General features: G+C 54.9%; 1 protein-coding gene across 1 annotated transcript in view; it reads left to right on the forward strand.

Annotated features, from left to right (window-relative positions):
- Positions 1–58: 58 nt before the first annotated feature.
- Positions 59–16271, forward strand: part of MAP2K3 (mitogen-activated protein kinase kinase 3) — a 46693-nt gene continuing 30480 nt past the window's right edge. Inside the window, exon 1 of the mRNA XM_006023938.3 lies at positions 59–171. Coding sequence (XP_006024000.1) covers positions 156–171 — 16 coding nt within the window. The 5' untranslated portion in view covers positions 59–155. The remainder of the gene's footprint in view (positions 172–16271) is intronic.

Genomic DNA, 16271 nt, shown 5'->3' on the forward strand with positions numbered 1-16271 from the left:
CATGGGGGCGTCAGTGCGGGGGGGGGGGCGGGTCTATGTTAATCTGGCCCCGCCCCCGCACAGCTGCTTCCAGCTGCTAGCCGCGCGGCCGGACTCCGCTCCCGGGACATGTGCGCAGCCCGCGCCCGCCGCACCTAGGACCGCTCCGCTCCAGCATGTCCCTGCCCAGAGGTGGGTGAGCCGGACCCGGGCCGGGGCCGGGGGTGGGGGGAGGGAGTCGCCCCTGGCCCGCGCTGCGCCCTCTGCTCCAGCCGGGAGGGTCCCCTGCCAGCCTGGCTGGTGCCCAGAGGTGGCAGGAGCAGGAGGGGACCTGGCATGTCTGGCCCCGGGGAGCTCCGCCTTGTGCATCAGCGCGCGGGGGGACGTGTCCTGATGCGGTCGCGCTGGGGCTGTGGTGCGCGCAGGGGAGCCGTGCGTTGGAGGAGCTGGGCTGCACGGAGTCATTAAGTCTTATGTAAAGTGGGAAGAGCAGAGGCCAGCTGTTGTTGCCCAATCTTCCCTGCACAAGTGTCCTGCTGTCTGCCAGAAAGTGCCGGCAGGTAGCTCCCTCGGCCAGCCATCATTTGCGCGGAGCCAAGAGCGTGGCGGGCGCTTTCTGAGCAGCGAGGTGAACTGGAGCCCCGTCCCAGAGACCTGAGCATCCACAATCCTGTGCCATCACTTGCACCTCCCTAGTTTGGGAGGTATGGCCGAGGGCAAGCCGTAACCTGGCAGGGGAAATACCATGCATCCGTGTCCAAGAAAGCAGTTTTCCTCAACCGCTTTGCAGGAGAACTGCTCTTCTGGCGTGGTCCAGCACCCACCAAGGTGCAGCAGCTTTAAGCCCAGTTTATGGAAATGGGAGTCCCCTCCCTTGCTGGCTCCAAGGGCCTTATGGCTAAGGGCAAGCAAAACTTGGGGGCATCCGAACCCCGAGCCTCCAGGCTTGGACCTGCACGTAGGATGCCTGCCGAAGGTGGCATCTGAAGCCTCACGTGGGGTGGAGGATGTTTGCCAGTAGCAGGGCCAGTCATGGCTCTGGACAGACTCACAGATTTGGAATCGATTTGGCTGATTTGGATCGGGACATGAAAAATCCTCCTTTAAAAAAAAAAAAAATCAAAAAAATCACTTGCGCGCTTAGCTGCCATCACTTGCGTGCTTAATCTCTGACTGGTCCTGCTGACCTGCGTGTGATGAACGTTTGCACCAAGTTGCCTGTCTTCACAGAGAGCATTGCACAGATTTTCAGGGTTTTGTGCTTTTGCGGGCTGACCACAGTGATTTTTTTGGTCGAAGAGAGAAACTAGACATTTCAGCAGATGGGCTGCGTGCTTTTTCCGTCTGTGGCTGAGAGGCCGCGAATGTTAGAGGGTCTAGAACGAGGGAGGCTGACGCTGCAGATCTAGCTGGGAAAGTTTAGACAAAACTAAACCTGAGCTGGTAACAGCATGTGGAGCTCAGCCTGATCAGCTGCAAAAAGTTCTCTCGGCAGTGGGAGAAATAAAAGTGCTGTAATACTCATTTTAAAGGCGACGTTGTGGCCTGTCAAGGTTTGAGTTCTTGTCAAGACCCGCTTAACGTGCCTCTTCAGGGGACCTGGGGCATCCGCCTTGTCCCTGCTGGCATCAGTCTGTAACCGGCGTTTTCATAAATCCATTCCAGTGTCCTGTCCTGCATCGTTACAATGAGGCAAAATCCTTATTTTTGTGTGCTTTAAAAAGAAAACAGTGCTTTTAAAAGCGCTTTAAAAAGCGAATGGTCTCAAGTTGCAGCACAGGAGGTTTCGGTTGGATATTAGGAGGAACTTTCTGATGGGCAGGGTAGTGAAGCACTGCAACAGGTTACCCAGAGAGGTGGCGGAAGCTCCATCCTTGGAGGTTTTTAAGGCCCAGCTTGGCAAATCCTGGCAGGGATGATATAATTAGAGCTGGTCCTGCTTTGAGCAGGGGGTTGGACTAGATGTGACCTCCCGAGGTCCCTTCCAACCTGAATGTCTATGCTTCTATGAATTTGAGCCAAATCAGGGGCCAGCCGGGATGGTTTGCCTTTCAACCCTAAAGATTTGTTTGCCTGTCCTAATTGAAGTGTCAGCTCAAAAACATGATGATGATCAGAAATGCAATGAAAAGGGGCTCAGGCTCTTCACAGTTGCCTTGCATGAATAGGTCAGTGGGGGAAATGACAGCAAACTTCTGTCTCCGGGGGGCGCAAATCATGCTTGCAGCTTCATAAAGTTTGGGGCTAACTTTGTACGTCGTTTTGGTGGTGGGCTGGGCGCCGTGTGATGTAGCTTCAGGGGGTGCGATCACATGGGCCGAGGAGGAAATGCAGGGGCAGAGCCGGCCCTCCCGAGCTCTCGTGTATGTTTTGGATGGAGCGGCGCTCAATCCGTGAGCTCTGGTGCACGTTGACCGAAGTGTGTCTGTCAGGCCTTACCTGCACTTCCTTTAGCGCCCGCATTGCATCGGGCTGACTGTGTGTAATGGCTGGTATTATTTATGTGGCGTCAGCGTGTGCTTCGTGCCTTGCCTCTGAGTAAGAAGACAAGGTCCCTGGCCTGAGGGGATCGCGTTCTGGTGAGGCAGCTGACATAATGGGAGGTTAGAAGATCGCTGCGGAGGAAAAGAAAGGGAGCGGGGCATGTCGGGAAGGAAAGCAGCATGTGGACGATGGTCCTGGGCATCCTCTTGTCTAATGAAATACAAGGGTGGGAGCAGGCAGATTGCTCCTGTCCTGTGATCAGTGCCGGATACTCCTGAGCTTCAGTGGCTGCTGCTTATGTCACGGGAATAAACTGGATTCAGGTTTTTGGGGGACTTTCCTTCCTCAGGGCTGATGCACAGGAAACTTGGAGTCAGGCCCCATGTGAGTGGGTGAACAACACACGCAGCGTGCCTTTGCTTTAAATGAGCTGCATCTTAAACGGAGGGAATGTGGACTTGTGTTTCCTGTTTGCTGTGTAACCATGGGATGAATCAGCAGCGACATAATGGTGCTGAATGGAGCTGCTGACTCATAAGCAAGAAGCGCATGCTAGCCCTGGCTTCCTGGGTTAAAGGGGTTCAGCCGTGCTGCTGAAAGGGGCAATAATGCCTGGGCCTAGGGCAGGCTGCTTTGCTCGAGTTGCAGGTGGAAGGACGGCAGGCACAGGGACGTGGGGGCTTTTGCTCTGCCGTAAAATACCAGCATCTGCCCCTTGGGGTACGAGCTGCAGACAGGAGCAGGATTCCCGAGGGTCGTCCCCTTGGCAGCGAGGTTTGCTGCCCCTGGAAGGATGTCGAGTGGAGGGGGGCGCGTTGTCTGCAGAACGTGCTCCGTGCTGCTGGCAGGGAGGAGGAGGTTTTGAAACCATCTGGTTTCCAGGCTGCTGGCTGCACACACTGGCTTTGGAGAAGAGCCAGCACCTGCCCCGAACAATTGTGCTGCTAATGTCCTCCCTCTGTGCCGAGCACACGCGTGCAGCCCATTCCTCCTCATCACGCTGAAAGCCTCCGAGCCTTTTCAGATGGTGCAAGCATCTGCTTCTCTTGCCACGCTGCGATGGACGGCTCCATCTCTGTTCAGATCTTCTTCAAGCCTGCGTCTGGCCCGAGCATTTTTCCCCTCTCCTGCTTCCTTTGTTTCCCACTGTGCTGCCCCCAGCTAATGGCCAAAGCATCTGTCGGCTTTGAACACCTCCGCTCCCATGTGCTGGGCACTCCTCCGTGTGCCATCTTCAGCCCTACTTGCTCATGCACGCTTTCCATGTAAAGGCCTGCTGGTTGGGGAGCACAGCTCCACAGCCGTGTGCTGCCGTGTTTGTCTGGTACCGATGGCACCTGGTTTGGGACAACCGCTTTCACCTGGGTAGATTGCACCGGCTGTATGTGCTTTGGTGACAGCCATGGCAGGAGGTGTCCCAAGCTGCCCTCCTGGATGGGCTGAAGCTTCCTCCTGTGCCTCCGGGGAAACTTGCCAAGTGGTGTCTGGCAGAACCAGCTTCCTCTCTGCTTCCCTTTCATGTCACGGCCTGATTAAAACCGAGAGGCAGGCACAGCATCTTTAGCTCCCCGTGGGGATATTTACAGGCACCCCATCCATCTTTGCAATGAGGCGGCTGTGGTTATTCCTGTTCCATCGCAGGATAGTCTTGTACCTCCTGGAGTTTCCTAAGATGTCACGTAACTTTATATGGCTGCGTGACGCTTGCAAATGGAATGATGTTGGGCGAGAGAGCTCTTCCTCCAGCGTGAACCGATCTGCCCAAACCGCTCTGGAGGGAAGCACCTCAGCTCGGTGTGACACCTAATGCTGAGTTCAGCTATCTTTTATTTTTCTTCCCCTCCCTGCCTCCCCTGCAGTGCTGGGGAGCATTTTGGCTTCACCTGCAAAATTGCCAGCGATGATCAGATTGACTCGCCAGGTGGAAGTGAGCTGAGAGTGTGTCCGGATGGGGTGATAAACTTGCCACCTGCTATTTCCAGCTGATCTTGCACGGAAGAGTCTGGCCGTACCAAGATGTGCAAAAGCTTTCTGTAGCCTGAGGTCAGCCTCGGTCTGCTGGGCTGCAGTGATCTGAGGGCGATGGTGAAGTGGACTCTCTCCATCCTGATGTCCTAAGGTGCTGCCACAGCAGGGGGGCACTTTCCAACCTTGCTTTCCAGTGCACCTGCTGAGCTGCGTCCGGCTGCAGACTGAAAGCTTTAAAAGAACAAGCCTAACGTTTCACTTTAACATTTAACATTTTGCTTTAAAAGGATGGGCGGTAAGGCAGGAAGGAGGGCTGGAGGCTTTGTTTGAGCGCTAGATTTACTGTCCTGAGTAATGGCATCCTCAAACTCGCATCGGGGAGGCTGCTCCAAAACCAGGCTTGGTCTAGCTCAGGGGTGGGCAATTATTTTGGGCAGAGGGCTGCTTACTGGGTTATGGCAAGCCACCGAGGGCCGCATGACAGGCAGCCAGGGGCAGATGTATATTAATTTTCTAAATTTTTTAGGGACCTGCGGGCTGGATAGAATGGCCTGGCGGGCCACATTTTGCCCACCCCTGGTCTAGCTGCTTCCATGCAGTGTCCCTGCTTAGCTGGAGGGAGCTGCCTAAGTATTAGCGTGGTTGCTCAGCACTGCTAATTGGCCAGCCTGATGATGAACCTTGCAGATGTGGCCAGGTAGCTTCTGATTTAGGAGGCCACCAGCCTGCAGCAGTAGGCCTGAGAGCTGCTGGGCATGGTAAACAAACTGCGTAGACATGGCCATGTTGCAGCTGGGAGCAGTCCAGCAGTCGGGAAGTCGTGCAGTGAAAACCCCTGTGCTGAGGCAGGATCGCGCCCATCGCAAAGGAGGCAAATGGCATGTGCTCAGGTCCCCTGGAAGCAGATCTTGGCTCCTCTAAAGGCAAGGTTGAAAGCTCCAGCATTGCAATGAGGGGCGGATGCAGCCCTGAGACCCGGGCGGAGGGGGACACCTGCGGTGAGTTCCTGTAGCCCCAGCCACGAGGTAGCAAAAGCCCATTGCTCCTCCTACGGGCTGAAACCGTGCCCCGAGCCCGGAAGGAGTGAGTGGTGCCTGCGAGCCTCTGCTTTGCCAGCCCACGCGTTCTGACTTCCCTTTTTGCGGCTCGGCTCTGAGCACCGGATCTGGCCTTCCTGCTGCCGGGGGCCTCTGCCGGGAGGGAGCATGGTTCTCGCGGTCTGCAAATGACACTAGAGCAGAAGGCTGGAAAAATGTGCAAAGCTATTTTGGTGGGGTGTGCTGGGCTGGGACTCGGCTTATGGAAATACAGCTGCATGAAGACCTGTAACAGGGGAGGGTCTTTGAATGAGCTGCTGCTTCTCTGGTGCCAGGCTCATGTGCGGGGCTGGTCGGGAGATAGCGTCAATGCTCGTTGCCTGGTCCAGCCTGCGCTCCTGTGCCCTGCACCCTGGGGTCTGGTAAGACTCTGGTCTCCACGTGGATGCAGCTGCTGATGCCGTGGATGGGGCTCCTGATCCCACGCTGTTTTTCCTTGCCACTGATACCACCCTGCGGTGCTGCAGGGAAGATCAGGCCAGGGTCTGCAATAGCCAGTGGGGTGGATCCTGAGGCCTTCTTGGTGCCCAGGGCAGGACCTTGCAGATGGCAAATGTACCTGGAGGCCCCGTGCACCACCCAGAACCAGGCATCCCTGTTTTTCAGCTTGACCATAATGCATTGTGGACTTCAGCCCATTCTGGGACCAGCAGCAGCTTCTCTTGCACTTTTCTGCTGCCGTCTCACAGACAATGGCTTGGGAGCCAGTCACCTGCTTCGTTTTGGTGTGGTGACCTTCGCCTTGCGTGGCAATGCTGCATTTCTCCGCACGGTTTTTCGCGGTGGCCATGATGTCGCCCCCGTAGGCTCTGGAGATCGCAGCCCAGGCAGCAGCCCCCGGGGTAGTGAAGCTCCAGCTCTGTTTGATGCTGTGCTCAGCTGTTCACAAAGGTCCGGGAGCTGGAAGTCAGGCCTTTCCAAGGGTCAGGGCTTGTGGTTGCTGCAGTGGCTGTGAAATAGTTGGCAATTATGACCAGAGCTGTCGCGTTGCAAGCCCGGGGGTTTGGTGGGGTTGTTGCCAGCGGTCTGTTTTTGCTGCTACGGCTAATGCATCAGCCTCTGAGGGGCTTTCCTGGGGGAGCGATGCTGGGTGTGCTAGTCCAGGGGGGGATTTTACTTTACTAACCAAGAGATCCTGGGGATTTATGAGACTGGAAGTTGTGCATGGATGCGTGCTTGGCTCTGCCGACCAAAGGCAACCCCTAAGGCAAGGAACAGCAAGCCTTACCCAGGGAGTTTGATGTGTGACATTATCTAACCCTCCTGTTCCCTTCCCACCCTGGCAAGGGAGAACCCGGCTACCCTGGTTTTTGGAGTGCATGAAGCACAAGGCAGCGAAGCCTCTAGTCACGCAGCTTGTCAGTAGGCATCTCTCTGCAGCCCCGGGAAGGACAGGCTGGCAGTGCCCCGCTGCTGGCTTGCATGTCACTGGTCTGCTACCGCTCTGCATGGGAAACGGGGAAGCGTGGTTGATTTGTGTGCTGTCAGGCTCGAGGGGCTGTCGTGACCGCAGCGGGGCCTGAGCTCCGCGGGGGCTCCCCAGGCTCCAGCTGCGCGTCGTGCTGGAATTGGAGCGTGTGATTTACAGAGGCGCGATTTCCAGGGCTGGCGTTTGAGCCCTTTGCTTCTCATTGTGGTCCGAGCATCTCCCCTCCAGTCTCGAGCCTGAAACCGCGGACTCCAGGCAGCGTCTGATTCGTGCTGGGGTGTGAGAGCAGCAGGCTGGGAGAAAAGGTTTCTGCCCTTAATCTACCCCCTGCTTGTGGGGCTGTCACGCCGACTTCGCCATTCAGGAAGCAAGGAGAGGACAGTCCATCAGTGATGCCGGGCACAGAGGCGACAGCCCAGCGGGTGTCAGCTCCGTTGGGAGCTCCCAATGTTGATCAGAGAGAGAAGGGCTGGGCATGAGCACGGCTGCAGAAATACCTGAGCTGGTTCCACCCGCCGCGGCCTCTGCAGGCTCGTGTGTGCCGGGTTAATGGAGCTGGCTAGGTGCCAGCTCTCTCGAGGTAGCTGACGCTGGCTGCCAGGCCAGGGTGGACGGCTCTAGATGTTCGCTCCAGTTAGGCGAGTTTGCTATCTCTGCCACTTGAGCCGACGCCAGATCATAGAGTCGGGTGTGCAGCAGCTGCAAGGAGAGGCAGGATGGGGAGGAGGCCAGACTAAGCCGACAGTATTGTTCGTAGAGCACCCACCCTTCCTCCCTCCATCCCCTCCCTCAAAGAATCCTTATGCTGGAAAGGAAGAAACCTCCCGGGTGCATGGTGCAAGCATTTCCCATCAGAGGTTGCAAACCTCCTGCTGAGGCTTGGCATCAGCACCCGCCAGGCTGTCCAGCTGCTGGCACCAGATAACCTCGCCCGAGCGCGGCCATGTAGCAGCTCCAGGCTGCCGTCTGCCTCAGCATCCAAGGGCCTGTTCTCACTTGCAGAGACTCCCTAGTCTTGGTGACATGCGTCCTTTTTGTATGCCAGGCTCACACGCCGCCACCCGTCTGGCTGCTTTTGAGGTTTCTGGTGATGTCTGGGGGTAGCCTTTGTTGTTGCCGGAAGTCTTTGGCATCCTTGTGCCAAGTACTTCAGCTTCAGGGCTTGGGGTCTGAGCAAAGCATTGGGCCTCCAGGCTGCTGCTTTTCACAGAGAGGTGGGTGCGAAGCAACAGGGTTGCTGGGGGAGAGTCAAGTAGGGGGTTAGACTAGATATGGTCTCCAGATATCTCTTCCAGCCCAACTTTTCTATGATTGCATACGAGCGACATGGGGTAAAGATCCCCGGATGTTGGCAATTGACCTACAGTGATCCCTTCTACTCTGGCTTCCAGCACGGGACCCTCTTCCCTGCAGGAGGGAATTTGAGACATCTTGCCCATATCTTCTCAGACATGCTCAGATGTGAAAGGACGAGCTGCCTTGTACGGTTACACCAAGCCCTCGTCCACAGACGGTTCTTGTACTGATTCAGAGTCCTTTGGGGTTAGGGTGGAAATGTACAGTATTTTTAATAAGTGGCACAGCCCTTTCCTGGGGGATGTTTAAGGTTTAAAGGTGCCTGCATGAGAACGCATTCGTGGAACTAAAGGGTGTTGATATCTGTCCAGAGGGACTTATAAAACCTTGTCTACACTTGGGATTGTAGTGCTTTACTCCATTTTGAAATTGGGCACGATGCACTGACTGCACAATAAATAGCTTGGTAAAAGTGAAGCAGAGTCCTTCTGCAGAGTAAATCTCAGATCCAGGGGAAAGATCCCTCTTATTATCTGGGGAAATGAATACGTGGAACGTGTCCTGCATCTGCTCCCCTGCTCGGTTCAGTGCAAAGTGGATGGTTGCCAGCCGGACTCCCCTTACCACGGAGTACATTTACTACGGGGTAAAACATAGCAGCCACGTCTGCTTGCACATAAAGGGGTGCAAAAGCTGCATGGAGGAGAGTGCTGTGGCAGCATGTTTTGGGGCCCTTCTGATCCTGCCGGAGGTTTCAGAAGGCTTCTCGGAGGGTGGCCAAGGCCTTGGTCAAGCAGTAAATCCATCTCCAAGTGCCAGCGGAGCAATTCATGGTACAAACCAGAGACTGGGGGGGTGGGGAAGGGCTGGCAGGTGGCAGCAGCCCCGTGTCTGATGGCAGATAAACATGCTGGGTCGGACACTCGGGTCAGATGTCTAATGAGTACCTGCAAGCCTGGACTAGCTGGCTGGATGAATCTCTCCATGTGTGTGTGCATCTTCCTGCTATGGATTTATGTGGGGGACAGCTGAGAGAGCAGCTGGCGGTCAAGGAAACCCACCTCGCCAGACCCTGCTCTTTCCCATCCATACCACCAGCTGACGGTGACAGTCGCTCTGCCTGACTCCTCATGCTGGGGTCCTTCGAGCACGTCGCTCTGCACTTAATCTAAGTCCATATCCACTCCCACGGGCTGCACCTTTGCATACGGGAATTTGCTCAGCCAACTAGTATGGCCCGGGGGAAAATGCACCACAGCACAAAGCCTTGTGGGGCTCAGAGGCTAGGTTTCTTCCCCGGCCTCCTGGCGGCTGTCAGGTCATGCAAGCTCAGCAGGATCCGGTTGGGTTGGGACCTGGAAGGGCGACTTCAAGTCGGCACGGCAGGAAATGGAGTTTGGGGTTAGGGGGGAAGTCCCTCTGACTCAGGGCTGAGCCAGTGCCCCAGCATGCCCTGCCTCCGAGGAGAAACATCGCCTCTAAGATGAGCTGCAGAAGCGGAGCTCTTTACGGCTCCTCGCTAGAAAACGACGTAGCTCTTTTCCTACGAGGCAGATGTGCCGATCCTGAAGTCTCTTAAGAAACCGCTGTGCGCCCGATCACGTTTCCTCTCCTATTTAAAGTGGTTGTGGGGAGGGGGGGGTGGGCTTCCCTCCTCTCCAGCGTGTTGCATTTTAGCAGCGCACGAGGGATTTGCAACCATCCCTTCTTGCACCTTGCACTGCAACCCTCCGAGATGCTTTGGCAGGTGCCTTTGCAATGCAGGGTCTTGACCACGAGCCGACTCTGTGGCCCTGTGGGGAGAAACCCAGGCTAGTGGAGCCATCGGACTAGGCCAGAGCCTCCTCCATCTCGGCCGCACAAGCCGCTTCTGAATGGCTGCTGGATTTGCGACGTGCCCTGGTGTCTCGGCAGGCTCCGATTGGCCCGCTCCGTCTCCCGTGCATTTGCCCATTTAACTCGCACCCTGTCAGCAAGCTCCGCTTCCTGTTGACTCCTGTTCCCGATTGGTCGGCGAGCACAGTGTTCATAGAAACCAAATAAAGCAAGGGTATAAAAGGCGGTGGCAGGCGGCGCGTGGGTGGCGAGCTTGTGAATGGGATCTGGGAGGCCTGTGTAGAAAACCCGCTCCCGGGTTAGCCCTGTCTTGCCGTGTTTCTGTGCGCTGCGCTGCGTGACCTCTGCCTGTGTGCTAATGACGTGTGTACGCTGGCAGCCGTGGTGTTTGATTTCCAGATTACTGCTCTCCAGCCCGGACTTTTCCTGTGTTAACTCTTTAGTGCCTCTTTTTAACCTGGCTGGATTGTGCTGGCGTCAGTGAGGGGCGCGGTGCGCGCTCAGGCTGGGAGCAGCTGGCACTGGTCTCCTGGCGTGTGCCGTGGTGCTGGGCACAGCTGGGATGCCTGGTGGGGTGCTGTGCACCCCAAGAGCCAAGCATTTGCAATTGCCTCCGGACTAGCAGTGCAGTCAAACCGTGCTTCGACCCAAGGAGTGCCTCTTTGGAGGCTGAGTTGATCTTAGTTGCTGCCTTGTTCAGCTGGAGACAGCAGCAGGGAACTGGGGAGTAAATGCGGTGAGGGGAGAAGGTGGCTTCTACGGGAGCCGGGTGAAAACTGCAAGAATGGCCCTCTGAATCCGCCGTATTGGCGTCAGCACGCACACCTCCCCTGCCCGGAGCACCCTTAGCTGGTCTCCGTCCAGAGTGTGCTCCTCCCCAGCATCCCCACTCGAGTCTGCACTGGGCTGTCTGACCACAAAGCACTTTGTGTGATATGTGGATTTCCCTGCTCCCTTCCTCCCCGGGGGTTTTGCATGGGGTTTCCCTTAGGCGGGTACCGCATGTCACAACCTTACGGAAGCAAGCCAGCGTGAGCTTCCCTTCTCTGCTCAGGATTTGATGCCTGTGTGCCCCATCCACCCCGTCCCTGGGCTCACGTTCTGCTCTGTGGATGCCTCTGGGCTGACGCTGCTAAACCTGAGATTAGTTTATAGGGCTGGCATCTTGCTTTTAAGGGAAACACCTCCTGCCAGGCACGCTGGGGGCGGCAGGCTGCAGTCCAACGATTTGGTGTGGAGTCCCAGCCTGCAAGAGCTTGACCCAGGATGCATGCGTGACATGTTAGGGCTTGTCCATCTGAGGAGAAGCCCGTTTCCTTCCAACGGGGTGGTGGCTGTTTAGCTGAGGCTTGACAGAGCTGTACCTGCCCGCTGCACCAGGGAAGATCATTTGGTTAAACTGATTTGAGAGGCAAGAACCAAGGAAGTTTTCTAATGGGCAGGTCTCTCCTTCCCCCTCTCCTCTCTCACTGGAATAACTTGATGTGACAGGGCTCTGTGGCCCAGGGCTTGATGTTGGATTTGGAAATGCACCAAAGCATTCAAACTGTGCATCCTACCACTGACCTGCAGGTAGGGCCCTGACTGAAGAAGGACCCCATTACCTGCATGCATGGTCATGCCTAGGACTCTGTTGTGCTACGAGTCACAGAGCAGTGTCCGTCTCAGCTTCTGTTGCCTCGTTGCTGGCGGGTTGAAAAGGCTGAGGTGACTGCAGAGCTTTGTAGGGCTGTGTCTCCGAGACACTGTCCTCTGAGGCCGGAGACAACGGATGGGCATGGATGACGGTTCACAAGTGTGAAGGTGTCTGTATCAGGAGAATTGGACTATGGCTTGCTGCCCCCCTCCCCACCCACTGCTGTAACAGTCTCAGCTAAAAAACTGTTCACTTGAGGCAAGCTCTGCATCTCTCCTGCTTTCCTTGCCGGTCTCCTTGGCCCCTCCGTGCTGGAGATGTTCCCTTGATCAGAAGAGCAATGGTAAAAATGTCTCCCCAGCCTTGTGCTCAGGTGGGGCGGACGGGGGAACCTGTGAAGACTTCCAGGAACTTATTGCTTCTGGTGAGCTTTCTCCCATAGTACTCGCATACCTGCAAGAGCAGGAGCTTTTCTACTGTCCCATGCATCCTCCCAGTTTGTCCTGGGGCCTGTTGTTGCTTGTGGTAATGCACAGACTCGCTTGGTCTTATGGTCCCCAGGCTGAGTTTGCAAAACTTGAAGCTGTTGGAGAACAAACTGGGATGTGGAAACAGTGCGTGCTTTGCTCGGGAGCTGCTGAGAGGCAATAAGCCAGATTTATAATCCCAGAGGGGAACATCTCTGCAGGGTCAATGCAGCTGCCTTCTGCATTCTTGGGGTGGAAATGGCTGTTCCAAGAAAGGGCCTGTCTGAGCTGCTTGCCCAGACAGACACCTGCACTTGCTTTGCTTTACCTCCGACCTGCTTCCCGAGAGGCAGCTGCAGATGGTCAGGGCTGGCTCTTTGTCACTGGATTCGATGTCCCGGAGCAGGTGGCCGATCCGTTTTTACACTTCTAGTTCCGACGGGAACTGTTCCTTCCGTGTGTTTTGGAAGGCTTCAAGATCTCTTGTTGCTGCTCTGGGCTGTCTTTCACAGCCCGAGCCCCACTTGTAACAGGTGTCAGTCTCAACCAGTGCTTTGAGATGCCGTCAAGGGTGCTGCAGGATGCTACACGATGTTAACGCTGTGGAGCATGCAAACGTGATTCATGAGACACCCTGAGATTTTAAATAGGAATCCATAGTTTTAGAAACGCTCTTACCCCCTTGGGTCTTTCCGAGTTCTTTGCAACAGAAAAGCTGCTCTATTATTATTTTCCGTAGCTAAAAATACAAGTGGAAACCTGAGACTTTTTGAGGGGGGCCGTGAGTCTCAAAAGGATGAGGACCACTGGGCTAGGTGAACTCTTTGGTGCAAACAGATGAGTTGCTAGAAAAGATAGTTGTGGGGCGACAAAATCTTTGTGAATCCGGGCGAATCATTTCAGGCCAAACACGAAGGGGAAATTTTTTATAAGCTTTAATACTTGTTTAGAAACTTTTATAGAATTCTGAAGAACGGCCCTGGCTTTTTTTCTTTCCTTTTTAATTAACTATATTGTCTTTACCTTTAAAAATGGAGCTACCTTTTTCATAATAAAGATTTAAACCTCTCCTTGCTTTCCAACAGCAAAAATCCACTTAAAAACATTTATTTGGGCGGGTAGCTGGAGAACTAGATTTCGCCCTGAAATGCAGTGTTTTTTATGTCTTCCCTCTTCTTCAAGGAGCTGACATTTTTCGATTTGGGTTGCGCCCAGAACCGATGCTGTTTTCCTTTAGCCACTGAGCTGAGAAATCAATGATTAACAGCTTTATCTCCTACCCCCGCTCCGCTAAGCCCTTTCCCATCCCTGGGGTTAGGTAGGCAGGGTGTGGATGCATGAGATGGTGCCTGCACTTTCCTCGACTCTCCTGGCTCCTTCTTCTCTTGCGCCTGGGAACAACTGCAATGCTTTTGGGCTGGGTTCCCTTTGCAGCCCTTTGTCTGGTGGCTGCCAGCCAGTCTCCCTGGTGTCTGCAGCCGAGTCGGTGCCTCCTGTGGCTCCGTCCCCCGAGAGCGCTCATAATTCTGAGAATGCTTTTTGCTTTTTAGGCTCAGCTCTGCGCGTGGGGGTGCAAAAAGCACAGAGGCAGGATTTTGCATTTCCAGATTAGATCTCGTGTCAGGTGGGGCCACCGATTGTGGTTTCTTGTCTTCTTTACAATCTTGCCAGCGAGAGGCACTTAGGCCGTGACATGGGTTTGCATTAGGATTGCACTGATGGAGAGGTCGGGTCTTAATCTGCCCAGTGGCTGCCTACACGGTATTTAGGCATGTAACCACGATCCTGTTCTACCCGAGTCCCTGCAAAAACGCTAACGCAGCGCAATGCAGCAGGCAGCGGGATCTCCTTCTCCTCGCTGCCTCGTTGTGACTGTCCTAAGTCTAAGACGGGGTCTTCAGGTGTCAGCTCTTCTCATCCTCAGTCAGTAGCTTCAGATCCTGTCGCGGCCACAGACACCGATGCCTGGAGACATCGCATTAGCAGAGGACGCAGATGCACGGCCCTGTGTTCTGCAGAGCAGGGAGATGGATCGCTGTCGTAGTTCGACGCCGAGTAGAAGGCAGCATAGATTTGCACTTTATAGAGAAACCAGAGCAGATGTGTAGAGCACAAGCTTTCACGAGCTGAAATTCGCTTCATCCAGTGCTATAAAATGATGGACAAAAGCAGCTTTGCTTAGCTGCTGCAGCTGAGATGTTGTTACCTGTCACACCCCTTGCACCCAGGTCGCTTTGCAATTTTTGTATCGGCTCCTGGCACAAAGCCGTTCAACCCTTGGCAGGGGACGGCACCTCCTGTATCCACAGCCGTGTACAAGCTCCAGGCAGGCAGTCCACGCCTCCTAAAGGCATCTGTTTTTCTGATGCAAGTGGGATGCACTCTGAGTTTTGCCAAGACAAGGACTGTATTCCCATCAGAGCCCGGCATGTGCTCCAGCCCTGCAGCTGCAGGAACAACGCTGGGCTTCAGAGCCTCAGCTGTCGTTGCAAACATTTTTTCTCGCCCTCGTGGTTAGCTAGACCATGCGAGTGGAATGTAACCTGTCCAGCAAGGTCTTCCTGGAACTTCAGAAGGACCAAAATAGTAACCCCGAGAGCCATTATCTCCACCCTGTTCATCATAAGGCTGTGTTCACTCTGAAACCTAATGAGGGCCATTTGCATCTCTTTATTAGCAATGATTTGCTGGTCGCTTGGCTGTTGTGCTTATGTCGCCCCTGTGCTGCTTTCAGGTGCCAAAGGCTGCGGCTGCTTTCTGTGCATCTGCCAGAGAGCCAGGTCCCCGCTGACAGCCAGCCTCGGAGCTGCTCTTGGGCACTGTCAGCATGATGAACTGTTACCCTGACCCCGGGGCATATGGGCGCAGCATCTCCAAATAAAACACGAGGGGGTGACTGCGATGGCCTTCTTCCCTTGACTCTTGGATTCGTTCAAAGCTCTCATTAAAAACAGAGGAACTGCAGGATTTCCTCTGCTCTGGTGTGGAGCAAAATGCAGCAGGCCAGCTGCAGGCTTCCGATGCTGCCTGCTGGTGCACGCAGGGCTCGGACTGTGATTGCTGGGTTTCCTCCGTCTGGGGTGTGCACCGACCCCTTCGCTGCCCACAGGTCTGAACGTACCCTGCACACACTGGTGGTGCGTGCCACGCGAGGCAGACGGTGCTCCGAGTGCCTCTTGCTGGGGAGGGCTGGGAGCTCCGCGGCACAGCACGTTGGCTCCCTGCAGCCGTCCGCCTGTCATCAGCAGAGTACATTCACCCTCTGCCTCTGGGCCGAGAGGAGACGGAAATACCCGAGTGAATGTTGCTGTTGCAAGCTCTGGCACTGTGTGTCCGTCGGAGGGCATTGAAATGTAGAGGCTGCGCTCAAGCTGGGCGAGTGACACAGTTCACTAGCAGAGGGTTTGGGTGCAAAAGGGCTCACGCGGTCTGTGCGGTCGCAGGCTCCTGAGATGGAAATACAGCCTCAGCAGCGTGATTTTTCTGCCCTGTAATCACTAAATGACCATAAAATTTCCCAAATGGAATTTACATCATATTTTAATGGGAAGGTCTTTATCCCATTAAGGGCTTAGTGCAGTCCTAGCTAATTCTACTCTTCGGTTCTGCTTGACTTTCCAAAAAAGAAAACCCCAGAAGTCTCCAATTACAGACAGCTCTTATTACTTGTGTTGTGAGAGCCATCGGGTATTTAGGGGTTTTTTTTTTTTAGTGAGTGTGTGTGTGAAGGGAAAAGCCTTCGAAATACAATGATCAGGGCTGGGAAATAAAAGTAGAAGTACATAAATCAAGGTTGGAAGAGCCCCGGAGAGCCGCTGGCATCTTGCCCATTGTAGCCATTCCCCAGTTGTGCACAAAGAGTCTGCGGTGCAGGGCGCTGTGCAAACCCCACCGACGAGCTGCTTGACTTTGCTGTTGTTGCTTTTGGGACCACTTCTGTCATGTAAAGGGTGGGAAAAGGGACCTTTCTTTTCATCCTGATGATGATGGTTCTTTCAGGAGTTATGATTCACAGACGTTGGGGTCGGAAGGGACCTCAATAGATCATCGAGTCCAACCCCCTGCCCTGGGCAGGAAAG

Source organism: Alligator sinensis, unplaced genomic scaffold, assembly GCF_000455745.1.
Source record: "Alligator sinensis unplaced genomic scaffold, ASM45574v1 scaffold402_1, whole genome shotgun sequence".
Lineage (NCBI taxonomy): Eukaryota > Metazoa > Chordata > Crocodylia > Alligatoridae > Alligator > Alligator sinensis.